This window comes from Schistocerca cancellata, chromosome 1, assembly GCF_023864275.1.
Source record: "Schistocerca cancellata isolate TAMUIC-IGC-003103 chromosome 1, iqSchCanc2.1, whole genome shotgun sequence".
NCBI classification, from domain to species: Eukaryota; Metazoa; Arthropoda; class Insecta; order Orthoptera; family Acrididae; genus Schistocerca; species Schistocerca cancellata.
In genome coordinates this window covers 75,892,362-75,906,473 of record NC_064626.1, presented here as the reverse complement: position 1 = coordinate 75,906,473, position 14,112 = coordinate 75,892,362, and the positions used below count along the sequence as shown (strand labels likewise).

Here is a 14,112-nt window from a genome sequence, read left to right as displayed (position 1 = left end):
GCCGGCGCAAAGCAGCCCAGAACTGCCAAGAAAGGAGCAGAGTCTTTGTAGGTGTCCAGGAATGCTCCAGTAGTACTCGCATGTGTGCCAATAATAAAGGTAAACGACAAATGCCGTTTAAACAGAGCCCGCATTTCCTCTGATGTTCCGATACTGTACCGAACTTATTCATTGTTGTGCAGAGCGGCGCTCTTATGACGTACCCACCGGCCGCGCCGAACCTTCTTCCTGGCTTTGCCCGGCACCACACGCCTGATGTTCGTTGTTGTTCTTTACTGCGCTGTCTGTCTGGGCCATTTATCGATGCTCAGTTCACTCCACAGCTAACATGTTCTAAGAGTTAAAACTCAAAATCGACGATAATTAATTTAGAGAGACGATGAAAGAGAATTGCTGTAGAAAGAGAATATTCTCCACCTGAACTTGTCAGGCAAACGTGTACACCCTGGAAAAAAAGTGGTGGTGGTGGATGGAGGGGGGGGGGGGGGCGGAGTCGACCTCTGTTCCCCCACCATTACGGCGCTGGCTGTCGTATTTACATAAAAAGATCTGCAGCGGATTTGCTAGCCCAGTTAAATACGTCTGGAGAACAACTAACCAAGTTCCTGATGTAGTCAACACAATCGTTATTTCTCTTCACTTAAATATTACAGCTAGACAGCTCATGCTCTATCTAATATTTCCGCTTCTCCACTGCACATAGGTTCACGTTAGCCGAATATTCTGAAAACAAGACGTAACTTGACAATCCAAGCACGTTTCAAAACCGGTTGCGTTTACATGGGAGCGAAAATGGGTTGCGAAATTGGAAAACCGGCAACTAGACGCGAATTTCCAAAATCAGTTTGGACCGCCCATAAGCGGCATTGGAGGTTTACTAAATCCGGATTTGGAAGCCCCATGTAAATGCGGTGACTGTATGACACACAACGCGTAACAATCACATCAATTGAGAGCTCACTGAAGAATACTCAGAGCTTGCAATAATATGAGGACTGGCGAGGCTGGAGGGCGCGTAGCCTGATAACCCCGGGTTCACCAAACACAAATTCTTCATTGCTTTCCGAACTTCGAAAGGTGGCCGACATTTGTGTATGTTCTGAGATGCGAAAACTGTTTTCCAGATTAAAAATTAATTCCGTCGGAGCAAAACTCACACGTTATGTTTCGTCTGCAGGAATATGCTATGACTTATCTCACATTTGGTTGGAGTGGGATCCAAAAATACATTCATTTACATTTTTCGTACTTTCCTTAGATCACAATGCTACAACCAGTCCGTTGCTCATCTTTGTGCCATTGGAGTGTGTACTCTGTTCCTATGACCTCCATTTCGGCGAGACCTTAAATACAATCTCCGTTTCGCTCATTTTAAACTCATTACTTACAAATGAGCATATCAATATGCTCGAAGGGAAACTGCGAATTTGCACAGAACATGTCATCGATTTGTCTTTTTTGAAAAATTGGTACGTTAAGTTCTGATCGCTCCGCTTCCTTGTTATATATATATTTTTTGATAATGCAACTGAGCGAGGATAATGTGGCGTATGGTGAGTTACGTATTTAACTAAAAAGTTTCCTTCTTAGATGCTGAACATTGTCAAAGCGAGGCGGAAGGACAACGTTTATGTTAAACGCCCGCCTTTATCGGAGAGAAGCAGACAGGTTGAGGTGGACAGAGAAAGGAGACTTTTGTTGTAATGAATTGTCGCAGCATTTACTAGTCGCCTGGACAGCGAATCGTAAAAGATTTATATTTCTATGCCCACATCAGGATTTGTTTCTTGTCCGTACCAAAACATCTAAAACTATGGATCCAAGTCCTCTTAAATATGACCCCAGTGCGCTTTAGCCCAGCGAAATTGCAACACAAAGAGACCAGTATCGTTCTGCACGTTGAGGCTCTTGTAGCCTTCCAAAATGTATGTTTCCTGCCTCTGATGTGTTTTACATCTTCTCTCACCGTGTTCTTCTATTTGTTTTCCGCCTTTGTGTATTTTAAGACGGACTTTATTTCTGGCTTTCGCTGCTCTTGCGCCTTCCACCCCTAGATCCTGAATGTCTCGCCCTAGCTTGGAAGTGATCAATAGCGGAGCTGTTAACGCAGCTGCCAGTGGGCTCCGGACATGCGCGTTGTGGAAGTGTACATCGCCATGACTAGTGTTCTCGTTCTTCTTTCACAAGTAATATGATTGTTGTATCAACAGTACTGTCTGGTGAGCACAATAGTGACCAGGTGGCCGGTAATAAGGCATCAAGAGCTGGAATGCTGTCGGAGTGGAATGACATCGCTGAGGTGTGTCAGGTATGCACATTCGGAAAGCTGAACAGGGTTTGTAGACATTACCGTGGCTGTTGTTTACGACGTCCTATTAGTCACAGTCGTAATATTGTAGTGCGGCATTTGTTTTCACAATAAAAAGTGAAACATGAAATGCATTTAGCATTTCTTTAGCGTTTCTTAACAATAATGCTTAATTGTTGATCCTCTAGTGTCAGTTGTTTGTCTACCGTAAACACACAAAGAACAAAGAATTAGCGTCTGCAACTGTGCCCTTCCACCTGTTTGTACCGATGGTATATTTTTCGTAGAGGAAATGATAAACAACGCGCGAAGAAATACAGCTAATAATCATAGCTATGATAGAATGGGCGATGTTGAAACTGAAACACGTACCGCTAGACATATTACACGGTTGTAAGACGTTAATCTGTATATTAAATACGCGCATATTTATTTGTCAAGCTGTCACGTGAAATAACAGTTCAGAAGTAAATATAGCTCTAATAGATAGACGCAGCGCACTTACAGCAGGATGATTGTAATTTTGTTTCAGTCAATTATACTGAAGTTTACAGAGTTAGTATTAAATATTGCAAGGCCACAAGCGGTTTATTTTCATTTCACAGAAGCAGCAGATTTGTTTCCTCTTCAAATTCCACGTAACGTAGCTCTTTCTTCACACGTAACTGGTACCGGTGCATACTTAAAATCCCAAAATATGGTGCAGGAACGGAGATCAAATGTGAACTTTGCCTAATACTGTATTTGCCCCAGTACCTGTCAGCAGATATCATATATAAATGGTTTAGGGCCAATAATTCCGAATTTCGTGTTTTATGCTACAGCTTACCTATTGTTATGACAAACTGTGGGTTATCTGACTCCTGGCATTTCCTAATAAATTTGTCGTCATCATTTTCTTAAACTACGGAACTGGATTATTTTCTTCGATAGTGAGGGTCACCATCCTATCGTACCTGTATGTAACGTTTTTTATTACGCAATTTCAATTGAAAGTATTTTACATGACATCTTGTATTTTTTCTGCTCTTCATTGAGGAGCACATGAAAAAGATAGCCATCCTGCATCTTTTTAAGTTTGCACAATGTGCTACATGTTTGTGTTTTATATAGCATACGAATATGATGTCGATACATTTTTTGTCAATGCAATTTAGTGCATTTTTAAATCTACCTATGTGGGCTCATTTTTTTATGGTGCACAATGTCATTGTTCTCTAAAGAATTCTCTTGTAGTTTGTAACGTACCATTTACACATAGCTATTGGTATGTTATTTTCACCACTTTACCAGTTCATAAGATTGATTTCTCTCAATTTATGCAATAAGTCCTCATTACCTGCCTCTCAAACCTGAGTAATTGCCATAACAAATCAAAACAGTGATATTCTAATGTACTTTGCTTTGTGCTTTATAGGCTTCAACATTTTCTTAGTAAATGACACAACTCTGTGGCACTTTTCTTTGTTAATTACTTCTCAAAGATCAAACTTTTCTGGATCTGCTAATCCAGTCGTCCTTTTAATCACGCCGAACTGTTGCAGATGAATGGAAACTCAGAAATCATAATGAGTAGAGGGAGCCGCTTGAAGTAAATGATTAATAGTATGATTCTTTAAGTATAAAATGGAAAAACCCCTTTAGAAACTGAATGAAATGGAACAAAGAAACATGCAAGACATATAATAGTTACAGAACTCAAAATATTCATCACATCTCTTTTATAGGTCACATTGTCTGCCCCCCCCCCCCCTTCCTCCAGCCTCTCGCACAACCATCCTTGTTACATTTACAGGATGGTTGAACTGTAAAGTATTGAGGAAGATAAAATGATAGTCTTCATTAAAGTTTTATGGGGCCGTGGTTAGCAAACATTTTGGAGAGTTGTGTAGATACATGCTAAAGAGTTATAGTTAAGTTAATCTATTCACTGGTTTCTAATTCAGATGAAGATTTCAAATGTAGAAACTTGTCAGCAAGCAAGTTACTCCAATAGGCATAGAAACTATTGAACCACAGTCATACAACGATACTGAGAACTTTTCAGGAAAAATGTGTATACCTGGATCTCATTTCAACATTTATGTAATTGCTGTGGAATAATAAATACAATAATGGAGGATCATAGAGGGAATAGAGAAAATTGTATGACAAAAGACAACTGCCATCCATATGGAGATACTTCATTACCAGTGATTGTTGTATGAATTAGTTTCCCTCCCCAGTATGACTAGTGAACTCCATAGGATGGTGAACCATTGCTGTTATCATGGCGGAATGAAGTATTGTATACTGGTGGGGACGTATTCCATTCAGTTGATCATTAGTGTATTTTTCTTTTCATTTAATTTGTCAGTTCAGATGAGATTTTGATGGCTTGTCACCACTGGCATATGATATAACTTCTCTGCTTAATGTGGCATCATTGCTATCAATAGTGATGATGAATGGCTGACTCAAATTGGAATAGACAATGACAGGTAGTCTCATTAGCTCCATGCCCCACCCCCTCCCACCCCTTCCCCACAGTTACTTGTTCCATGCTAATCAGCTTACAGGTAGTTAGAAAACATATTAAAATGGTTTATTAATCATACGTGATACCAAACTATGCTTCACGTCATTAGTTTTGAATTGTTATGGATGGCATCCGACTTCACTGGGTTGGATTTAATTTTATGGGTGACATTACATGTTCTAAATACAATACTGACTTCTTCAAAAATTCACACTTTTCTGTTTTGACATGGAAAGTGTGAATTTGCTTGTGTTTCATGTTTTTGGTCAGTTTGTGATTATGCTCACCTAGGTATTTTCTGATCATGACTGTCACTGAGGGTAACAATCTGAAAGATTTCAAATCTTTCAGAACATAGTCTTTGAGTTCCTGGTATGTGCTAGATGCTGTCACTACTCCACAGGCATATAAAAATATAAATGTTTCAAGGTCTCTGCTGCATACCGGATGTCATTTTCTCCCTGTTTCTGTTCTCCATTGGCACATGTTGTTAACTCCTATTAGACTGAATCCAGAGAAATTTTTCACCTTTCCATTGATATGTCACCTATTTGCAGCAATGGAAATGCGAGATTACACTGCATTCCTTTAGTAAGTGGAAATGTACTAACATATCATTTTCATTGGTCACTCATATTTAATTCCATGGGAAATTCCATTCATGTATTATTTATCTAATAGTATCATATTTCCTACTGTAGCACTTTCTGTTGAGAGTGAAAACAGTGCTACTCACCACATAGAGGAGACATTGTGTCACAGGTAGGCATCATAAAAAGACTGTTAAGATGTGTAAGCTTACAGACAAAGTCGTTCTTTCAAAGCAGAAAGAGCACAACTCACACACAAATGGCCACTGTCTGTACACACCAAAGTTATTCCATTCTGGACTTCACATTGTTTCTTCAGAGTCTGTTCTATTCCATAGAGATGGATGCATGTAGTCCTCTCTACAGACTCAAGTAACAATTTGTTAACTTGTTAGAGGTAGAAGACCTCTATGAAGAAAATTGATAAATGCAACTACAAGATTGTAATGGGGGACTTCAAGGTGGTACTGAGACAATAACTAATAAAGAATGGCGTTGGTGAAGACTAAATGAAACTAAATAAGAAACTGAATATATTTTTCAAACAAAAAATGAATTGTACTGCATGTGATGGCCTAAAGGCCTAAACCACTTTAGAATTTCATAAAGTACAGAATAAAAGTTGGTTTAAAGCTGGAAAGAAACAGACTCAATAAGCAGAAAATCAGACACATAAACTCTGATTTAAAAATGATGACAAGCTCTGAATTTTAGAAAACAAAGATTATACATACATAGACAACAAAGAAGCAGTCATTTAACAAAGGTTCATATGCAAACAGCGAAAGATGTTGCGGGTAAGAAGAATGCAAAAGAAAAGAGAATCTCAGATGGAATGAGTCGAATACTAAAGGAGGACGCAGGAGTTTCAATTAAAGACAACAGGAAAGTGATGCAGTATGCTGAATTAAACAAAATTTATAGTAAATGTCTGCATAAGAATGTGAGAAGATATAATGAAACTCTGATAAAGAACAGTTGAACACAGTTACAGTAGAAACAAAGTGCAAGAGAAACTATGATGGGTAGACATTATATACCATAAGTTAAAAGGACAGAAGACAGTTTCTAACAACAGAAAGAAAAATATACAAGTATTTGTAACAATGCTGTAACTTTAACTGGTTTTGCTTTGGGTCTTCGGTGGAACATTGTAATTATTTTGCATGAAGAGACACTTTTTGACATCTTTTATAACTTTGTATTTGACGTAGTGTTGGTGTTTGGTTACAAGCTGTTATTCTAGTGTTACTGCTTCTAATAGGCCTATGTTGTTATTGTTTTTTGGTTTACTGTGAAACAAAGAATTTCTAACCACCAAAAAAATTAAGTGGAAATTCAAAATACACCAAGATCTTACAAGATACCACAGTAAAATTAAATGATGAGATCGAGTCCAAAAGTTGTCTTTCTGATGAGTTCCTAGTCCATATTAGGCTGATGAACAACATATTGTACACAGGTTGGTCAGAAACAGTCTGAAAAGCTTTTAAGGGTGTGGAACACAAATAACTCAAAAAAAAAAAAAGAAAAAAATCCATATGGTTTCTGTTTCCAAGTTAATTAGCATTGAAGTTAGCCATTCAGGCAAGTTACACATATAAATTCAAGCACCCTGCTAGACACAGTTAGTGTTAGCTGCTCTCATAGTGTCGGCCGTAGGTGATAGCGTATGAGACCGCTCAGTGTTTGGTTCAGGTTTGATACTTACTACCTTCCAATACATCCCATGTCCAGTTTTTATGTTGCCATCTTGTTTGGTTTTAGGAAACCAAATGAAGAACGTGTTCGGTGTCACTGTATTTGGAGGGGAGCTGCTTGAATTAGCACATGATGGCCTTATTGGCTTACTTCATTGCTAATTAACTTGGAAATTGCATAGGGTATCAAATTTTTTTCCTAACAATTAGTTCTCAGGACAACCTACCTGGCAACAGCCCGACAAGCTTGTGAGACTCTTTTGTGACCACCATATATATTTTTCAAAGTGTTTTTCTGTGATTGACCTTTTATTGTTTCATTATATTTACATGATGATGAGCTCGTTTCACTAATTTTTGCCATTTTCCTGCAATGATGGTACAATATTTTGCAATATTCAATGATAAAAGTATATTTCTTATGTGTGTAAGTAATTGTTTGTTATGTTTATCAGATTTCAAATTAGATGTAGAGTTTCTCACTCCACAGTATTGATACTATGTGAAATAGATTACAGTTTAAATGCAGTTCTTCTCTCCACACAATATTAACAATAAGAAACCGTTTAAAATGCAACAGATAAGATGATTCAGTTATTTTTCAGTATTTGAGGATGGAGTTTATATTACACCTTATGGAACTGAACAGTGCAGAGTGGGTGGAAGAGAAGGTTTTCATTTAGACATTCCAACAGTATTTTGAAGTGGTGAGAAAGCACTAGATGAAGCTGCTTTAAATGTTCATGCTTTTGGTGTTATATTGATGATACACTTCTGTTGTGCCCTCCTTCAGCAATAACACTACCCATGTTCTTCAGCCTCAGTGAATTTGATCTATTCAAACACACAAGTTTCCTTGGATGTGGAAAAACTTGGCACATTAGCCTTCCTGGATGTTTTGGTACAAAGTACAGTCAGCAGAATGCTGGGGCATAGCTTGTACTGGAAGTGAACTCAAATTGATCTTTTTTTGTTTGCTGGAAGTTGTCACCACTTGTGGTGGGGTGTTGCACAGACTGATGCAGAAAGCATGCACTGTTTCTGATCCAGACTGCTAAAGAGTTCCAAAATCTGAGGAGGGTTTCCTAATAGAAGAGCTATTCAGCAAATAAATTCATTGCAAATTCCAGTTGAAAAATAGTAAAGAAATTATGCCCCCTACTATCAAAGCCTTCGTGCTGTACTTTGATGGTAATACCTCAAGAATCAGAAGGATCCCCAACAGACACAAAATAAAATGCATTTTTTGAGATCTGTAAAACTGAGGAACTTGCTGGGACTTGTCAAAGACTGTGTTTGCTTTAAGAAATACCAGTGTGTCATCAGTCATGAAAGAATGTTGTATATGTGGAAGAGAATTGGAGACCGGAAGATTTCAGATAAATGGAGACATTGGAAGATTTCAGATAAATGGAGACATTGGAAGATTTCAGGTAAATTATATAATTGTAAGACAGAGATTTTGTTTCCAGATTTTCAACTGCAAAACATTTCCAGTGGCATATGTGGCTTCTGGACATAATTTTTTGGTTATAAACTGCAGAGGAAAACTGAAAAGAATTGCAGTAAGTTAGGAAATTAAGGAGATGAGATCTGGTCAGATTGAAAGAATGGGAGATGGCTGAGAGTTAGAATGGGATCATTAAAGTTCAGGGAGAATAAATAAAAGAATTGAGGTGTGTTGGTGATATGTAATTCTGTCAGATACAGCAAAGGACTTGGAAGGGCAGTTGAATGGAATTTATGATGTCTTGATAAAAGGTTATAAGATGAACATCACCAAAAGTAAAACAAGGCTATTGGAGTGTAGTCAGGCAACGGTGATGAAACTGGATTAGGAAGTGAGACACTAAAAGTAATAGAGTTTTTCTATTTGGACAGCAAAGTATTTGATGGTGGCAGATGTGGAGTTAATTTAATGCTCTGTAAGAAAAAACTTCTAAAAAATAGGAATTGTTTACATAAAATGTAAATTTAAGGGTTTAGAAAGTCTTTTCTGAAAATATTTGTCTGTAGTGTTGTTGTTTGTTGTTATGGTCTTCAGTCCTGAGACTGGTTTGATGCAGCTCTCCATGCTACTCTATCCTGTGCAAGCGTCTTCATCTCCCAGTACCTACTGCAGCCTACATCCTTCTGAATCTGCTTAGTGTATTCATCTCTTGGTCTCCCTCTACGATTTTTACCCTCCACGCTGCCCTCCAGTACTAAATTGGTGATCCCTTGATGCCTCAGAACATGTCCTACCAACCGATCCCTTCTTCTGGTCAAGTTGTGCCACGAACTCCTCTTCTCCCCAATTCTATTCAATACCTCCTCATTAGTTATGTGATCTACCCATCTAATCTTCAGCATTCTTCTGTAGCACCAGATTTCGAAATCTTCTATTCTCTTCTTGTTTAAACTATTTATCATCCACATTTCACTTCCATAGATGGCTACACTCCATACAAATACTTTCAGAAACGACTTCCTGACATTTAAATCTATACTCAGTGTTAACAAATTTCTCTTCCTCAGAAATGCTTTCCTTGCCATTGCCAGTCTACATTGTAGACAGGTACAAAAGTGAAACATGGATGACAACCTATTTCAACAAGAAGAGAATACAAGCTTTTGGAATCTGGTTCTATAGAACAATGTTGAAGATTAGGTGGGTATATCAATAACCAATGAAGAGGTACTGAATTGAACAAATATACAAATAGAACTAAGGGACAGAGTTCTTGAAAGTTTTGACAGCACAAAATTTATGGGACTCGGACTCCAGAACAACACAAGATGGGAGATACACATTGAATATCTGCAAAGAAAACTAAGCAAAACCTGCTAAATAAATATGGCATAATCTTCTGGGGCAATGTAACGACAAATATTAAACTTTTCAGGATGCAAAAGAGGATATTAAGAATTATTGAAGGGGTAAACAATAGGAAATCATGCAGACCCATATTCAAAAAAATGCCAATTCGTCCTCTGACTTGCATTTTTATCTACGAAACGTCAGTTTTCATAAAACAATAGACAGCCAGGTATCTTATTAAAAATGAAGATATACATGCATACAGTACAAGACAAAAATCTGATCTTCATGTGAATCAGGTGAGAACATTGTTGTGCCAAAAAGGCTCTTACAGTAATCTGCCTAACCATATTAAACCAGTTAATAAACTCAGTAGTTTTAAGGCTGAACTAAAGGCATATTTAATTGATCATTGGTTTTACAGTCTGACAGAGTATCTAGAAACCAAACAACAAAAATAAGTGTGCATAATGAATATTCTACTTTGTATGTTGTCTCTGATGTGTACTGTATATATGATTCTTTGCTAAATTATTTGAATATCTAGTCCCTAGCGATGCAATACGAACTGTATTTCATGTTGTAAAGACTTAACCATGCCCAGTATCCTTGTATATATTCTTTACATGTAGGATTAGACGGACTAAATAAATAAAAATTGGGGAAGAAAAAAGAAATTTATGGCACAACTTGACTAAAAGGAGTGATTGGTTGATAGGATACATTTTGAGGCACCAAGGATTGTCAGTTTGATAAGGTAGGGAAGTGTGGGGGATAAAACCTGTAGAGAGAGACCAAGGCCTTGAATACATTTAGCAGTTTCAAAAGAATGTAGGTTGCAGTAGTTATACAGAGATGAAGAGGTTTGCTCAGGATAGACTAGTGTGGATAATTGTGTCAAACCAGTCTTCAGACTGAAGGCCACACTGCTAACAACAACAGCAACAACAACAGTGTACTGATTGGCCACTGATTGTATTTATTTGTAATGTCTCTAGCACAATTTGTGCTTATTTACCTGTCCCCTCTCCTCCTCTGCCCTTTACTCTTCTTCCAAGCCCTTTCCTACTCCCACCTCATCCTTCTTGCTGACTAGACATTGCTCTTGTAGTATTCACTTTAAATTTTCATTTTATTGCTTCTCTGCCCCATTCTGGTAAAATATTTGATAAAATTCATAGTGACCTTTTTCTTTTTCTTTCTTTGGCCAGCTGTATCATATTTCAAAAGCACTTTTGGATTTTTGTGTGTGTGTGTGTGTGTGTGTGTAGGCCATGTCATTTCAAAACACGAAAGCAACTAAATTTCCAACATTTTGACTAACTTACTGTGTTTGTCTTCAGGGAGTTAATTCCCTAGTTAACTCTTGGTTAACCACCCTGAAGGGCTCCACAGCAAGTTGGCCAAGACATTGACAGTTTAGTTGCTTTGGTGTTTTAAAATGATGGAGCCTAACACCCAAAAATTATTTTATTCAGAATGACACTGGCTGTGGAGGCCTATGAACTTATAGAGGCACTTTTTATACTAATCTTCATTTTATTTGATAGGAAGGAATGGGGGAAGGTAAATAAGCTTAAATTTTCATAAACTGAAACTGACATACACCCAAAAAATGGTGCAATTGATGTCACAAAACTCCTTTAAATAATTTGTAGAACTTGCTCTCATAGGGAAATTTTTAGTATTCTGTCTCCTGTGTAATTAATCCCATAAAGATGTTAAGATAAAATTAGATAAATAATGTTTTTCTCGGAATATATTCTTGTGTCATATGCCAAAATGTATCCTCTGTCACAGTATGTTTACAGTGTACAGGTACAGTTATGGGTGAAATTATTGCATTTATTATTTACACTACCCATAAAGTGTAGGTGGCTTACTGATTTTGGCAATTATGTTGCGTGCAGGTGAAAGCTTTCTGGTGAAAATCACATTCACACTTGATGGAAAGTTCCTCATGCATTTCTGGATTGACAAGCGCAGCCAGACGTGTGGGTATAACGGGCGGCGCTCACTGCCTATGGGCTGTGGGACAAGACGGCCCCGCTGCAAGCCCATGGTTACACCTGTCCACCGGTTTACACCAATTGACTGTGGGCGGCGTAGCCAGCTGTCAGTGCCGCCCACATTCGGGTATGTTTACTTTGAATACTTATTCATGATACTTTTAATGCTGAGTGAACGTTTAATACATATTCATGATACTTTTAATACTGAGTGGTTTTTTGTCACTTTGCCTATAATAGTGTAACAAAAATATTTTCTGTAGACTGTGCCACAGAGCTTCCGTGTAAGATCACTGAACAAAATACATAAGTCCCCCCCCCCCCCCCTCCCTCCTTAAAAAAGCAGACTGGTACTTTGTGGTCATCTGACACTCCATAATGAATGTAACTTGTGGCAGTGAAGTTATATGCATATGCCAGTTGGTTGTGCAGAATTGCTGTACATTGGTGGGTTGACATGAAGATGTGACACAATGGTAGAAAGGAGCAACGATATCTGGCCATGCCAGTGACCACACCATGAATGAAGTTGCATAATTTGTTGATGTATCAATACTGACTGTCGACTATGTGTACAAGCCATGTAACTGAGTGTGAGAACACTGGTTTGCAAAAAGATCCCAACTGACAGGGATGAGGGAAGATTGTCATGCCTTGTCAGTGAAAGATGGTTTCAAACCAAAAAGGAACAGCTCCTATCAGTGAATGCAGATCAACCTCAACTAGTTTTCAAGTGAACATTGCAAAGGACATTTGGAGTCTGATGCCTCGCAGAAGGCTATTGCATCTTCAATGGGCCAAATGACAGAAAATGGACAGTAGTTGACTGGAAGTGTGTGCAGTTCAGTGCTCATGTCAGGATTTTGCTTCCCCCCCCCCCCCCCCCCAAATAATGCAACATGTTGAGTTTACCAATGGCAGAATGAGGCATTTATTTATTTAACCAGATCTGATTAGGGCCATTTGGGCCCCTCTTACATCAGTCGAGGGATTCACACATACTGCACCTCTTCTACTTCAGTCACCTGAGAAGTAACAGTTTTAATACGACAAATAGTATTAAAATGATTTGAGTGTCTGAAGTGGCAATGTGAGTAAATAATATTAAAATAATAAATACTGGCTGTACTTGTACTACTTCAGCTGCTGCCAGTAATAGTGGTAATGGTAATAACAATAATATTAGTGGCAGACATAAAAAGAATGGAGGTTATTCCAGAGTCGGGTTCCTACTACTGCCAAGAATGTCGAGAAAGTGGCTGAAATGATGGAGTGGAACAGAAAGGATTTTGCTCCGATGGGAACAGGTGTTTCTGCTGTGTTGTTCAGACATTAGCATTAAGGTCAAAGAGAGATATGGGGACAGTGTATGTTGATAAGGCAGTAGAGAACACAAAGGATATGAAAATCTCTGCACTTTTCTCTGAACAGGCAAGACACAGCCAAGATAGCTGTGCATGTGATGGTGAAATATGATCAAAGAGTCAAACATCACAAATATAATGAACACAGGCATTCATAACCAGTTCCAGGTGCCGTGAGCTTTCCAGAGAAAGGTGTTGCAGGATAACATTGCTGTTATCAGTCATTGGAAGTGTAGGTGTTTGTACAAGTTTCTTTTTCAGGGCAAGAGGGAAGAGCTGTGTGTATGAGGTATGATTTGAAAGTTTTAAGAATGGATCCGCTACTGCATACTGGTTTGGCGGGCAGGTATATGGAGGGTGGGGAGTGAGTCATTGCCTTGTCCTTGAATGCCCTCTGATAGGAAACTGCGTTTCCTTCATTCAGTTCGTTGTGGCAGCTGGTTGAGTGCGGATCTATAAGGGCTTGTTGCTGGATTCTGTCTGCGTGAAAATGGACATAAAATAGAGCAACGAGTTTGTGTGAAATTTTGTTTTAAAACTGGGAAATCACCTTCTGAGACTTATAAACAATTAAAAACAGCTTTTGGAGATAATTGTATGAGCCAGTCAAATGTTTTTGTCTGGTTCAACAGATTTAAAAATAGCCGCGAATCATTTGAGGATGAACCATGGCCCGGCCGTCCTTCCACCTCAAAAACGAATGAAAATATTGTGAAAGTTCGTGACTTAGTGCACTCTGATTGTAGACTTACAATCAGGGGAATGGCTGATGAACTTAATTTAAGTTCCTATCCAGTTCAGTCAATTTTAACTGAAGATCTGA

The 14,112-nt window shown here is 38.3% G+C and overlaps 1 protein-coding gene across 1 annotated transcript in view; it reads left to right on the top strand.

Annotated features, from left to right (window-relative positions):
• Positions 1-2,155: 2,155 nt before the first annotated feature.
• The window catches only part of LOC126165422 (uncharacterized), a 34,909-nt gene continuing 22,952 nt past the window's right edge, over positions 2,156-14,112 (top strand). Inside the window, exons 1-2 of the mRNA XM_049920317.1 lie at positions 2,156-2,308; positions 11,827-12,052. Of these exons, the coding sequence (XP_049776274.1) occupies positions 11,877-12,052 (176 nt within the window). The 5' untranslated portion in view covers positions 2,156-2,308; positions 11,827-11,876. The remainder of the gene's footprint in view (positions 2,309-11,826; positions 12,053-14,112) is intronic.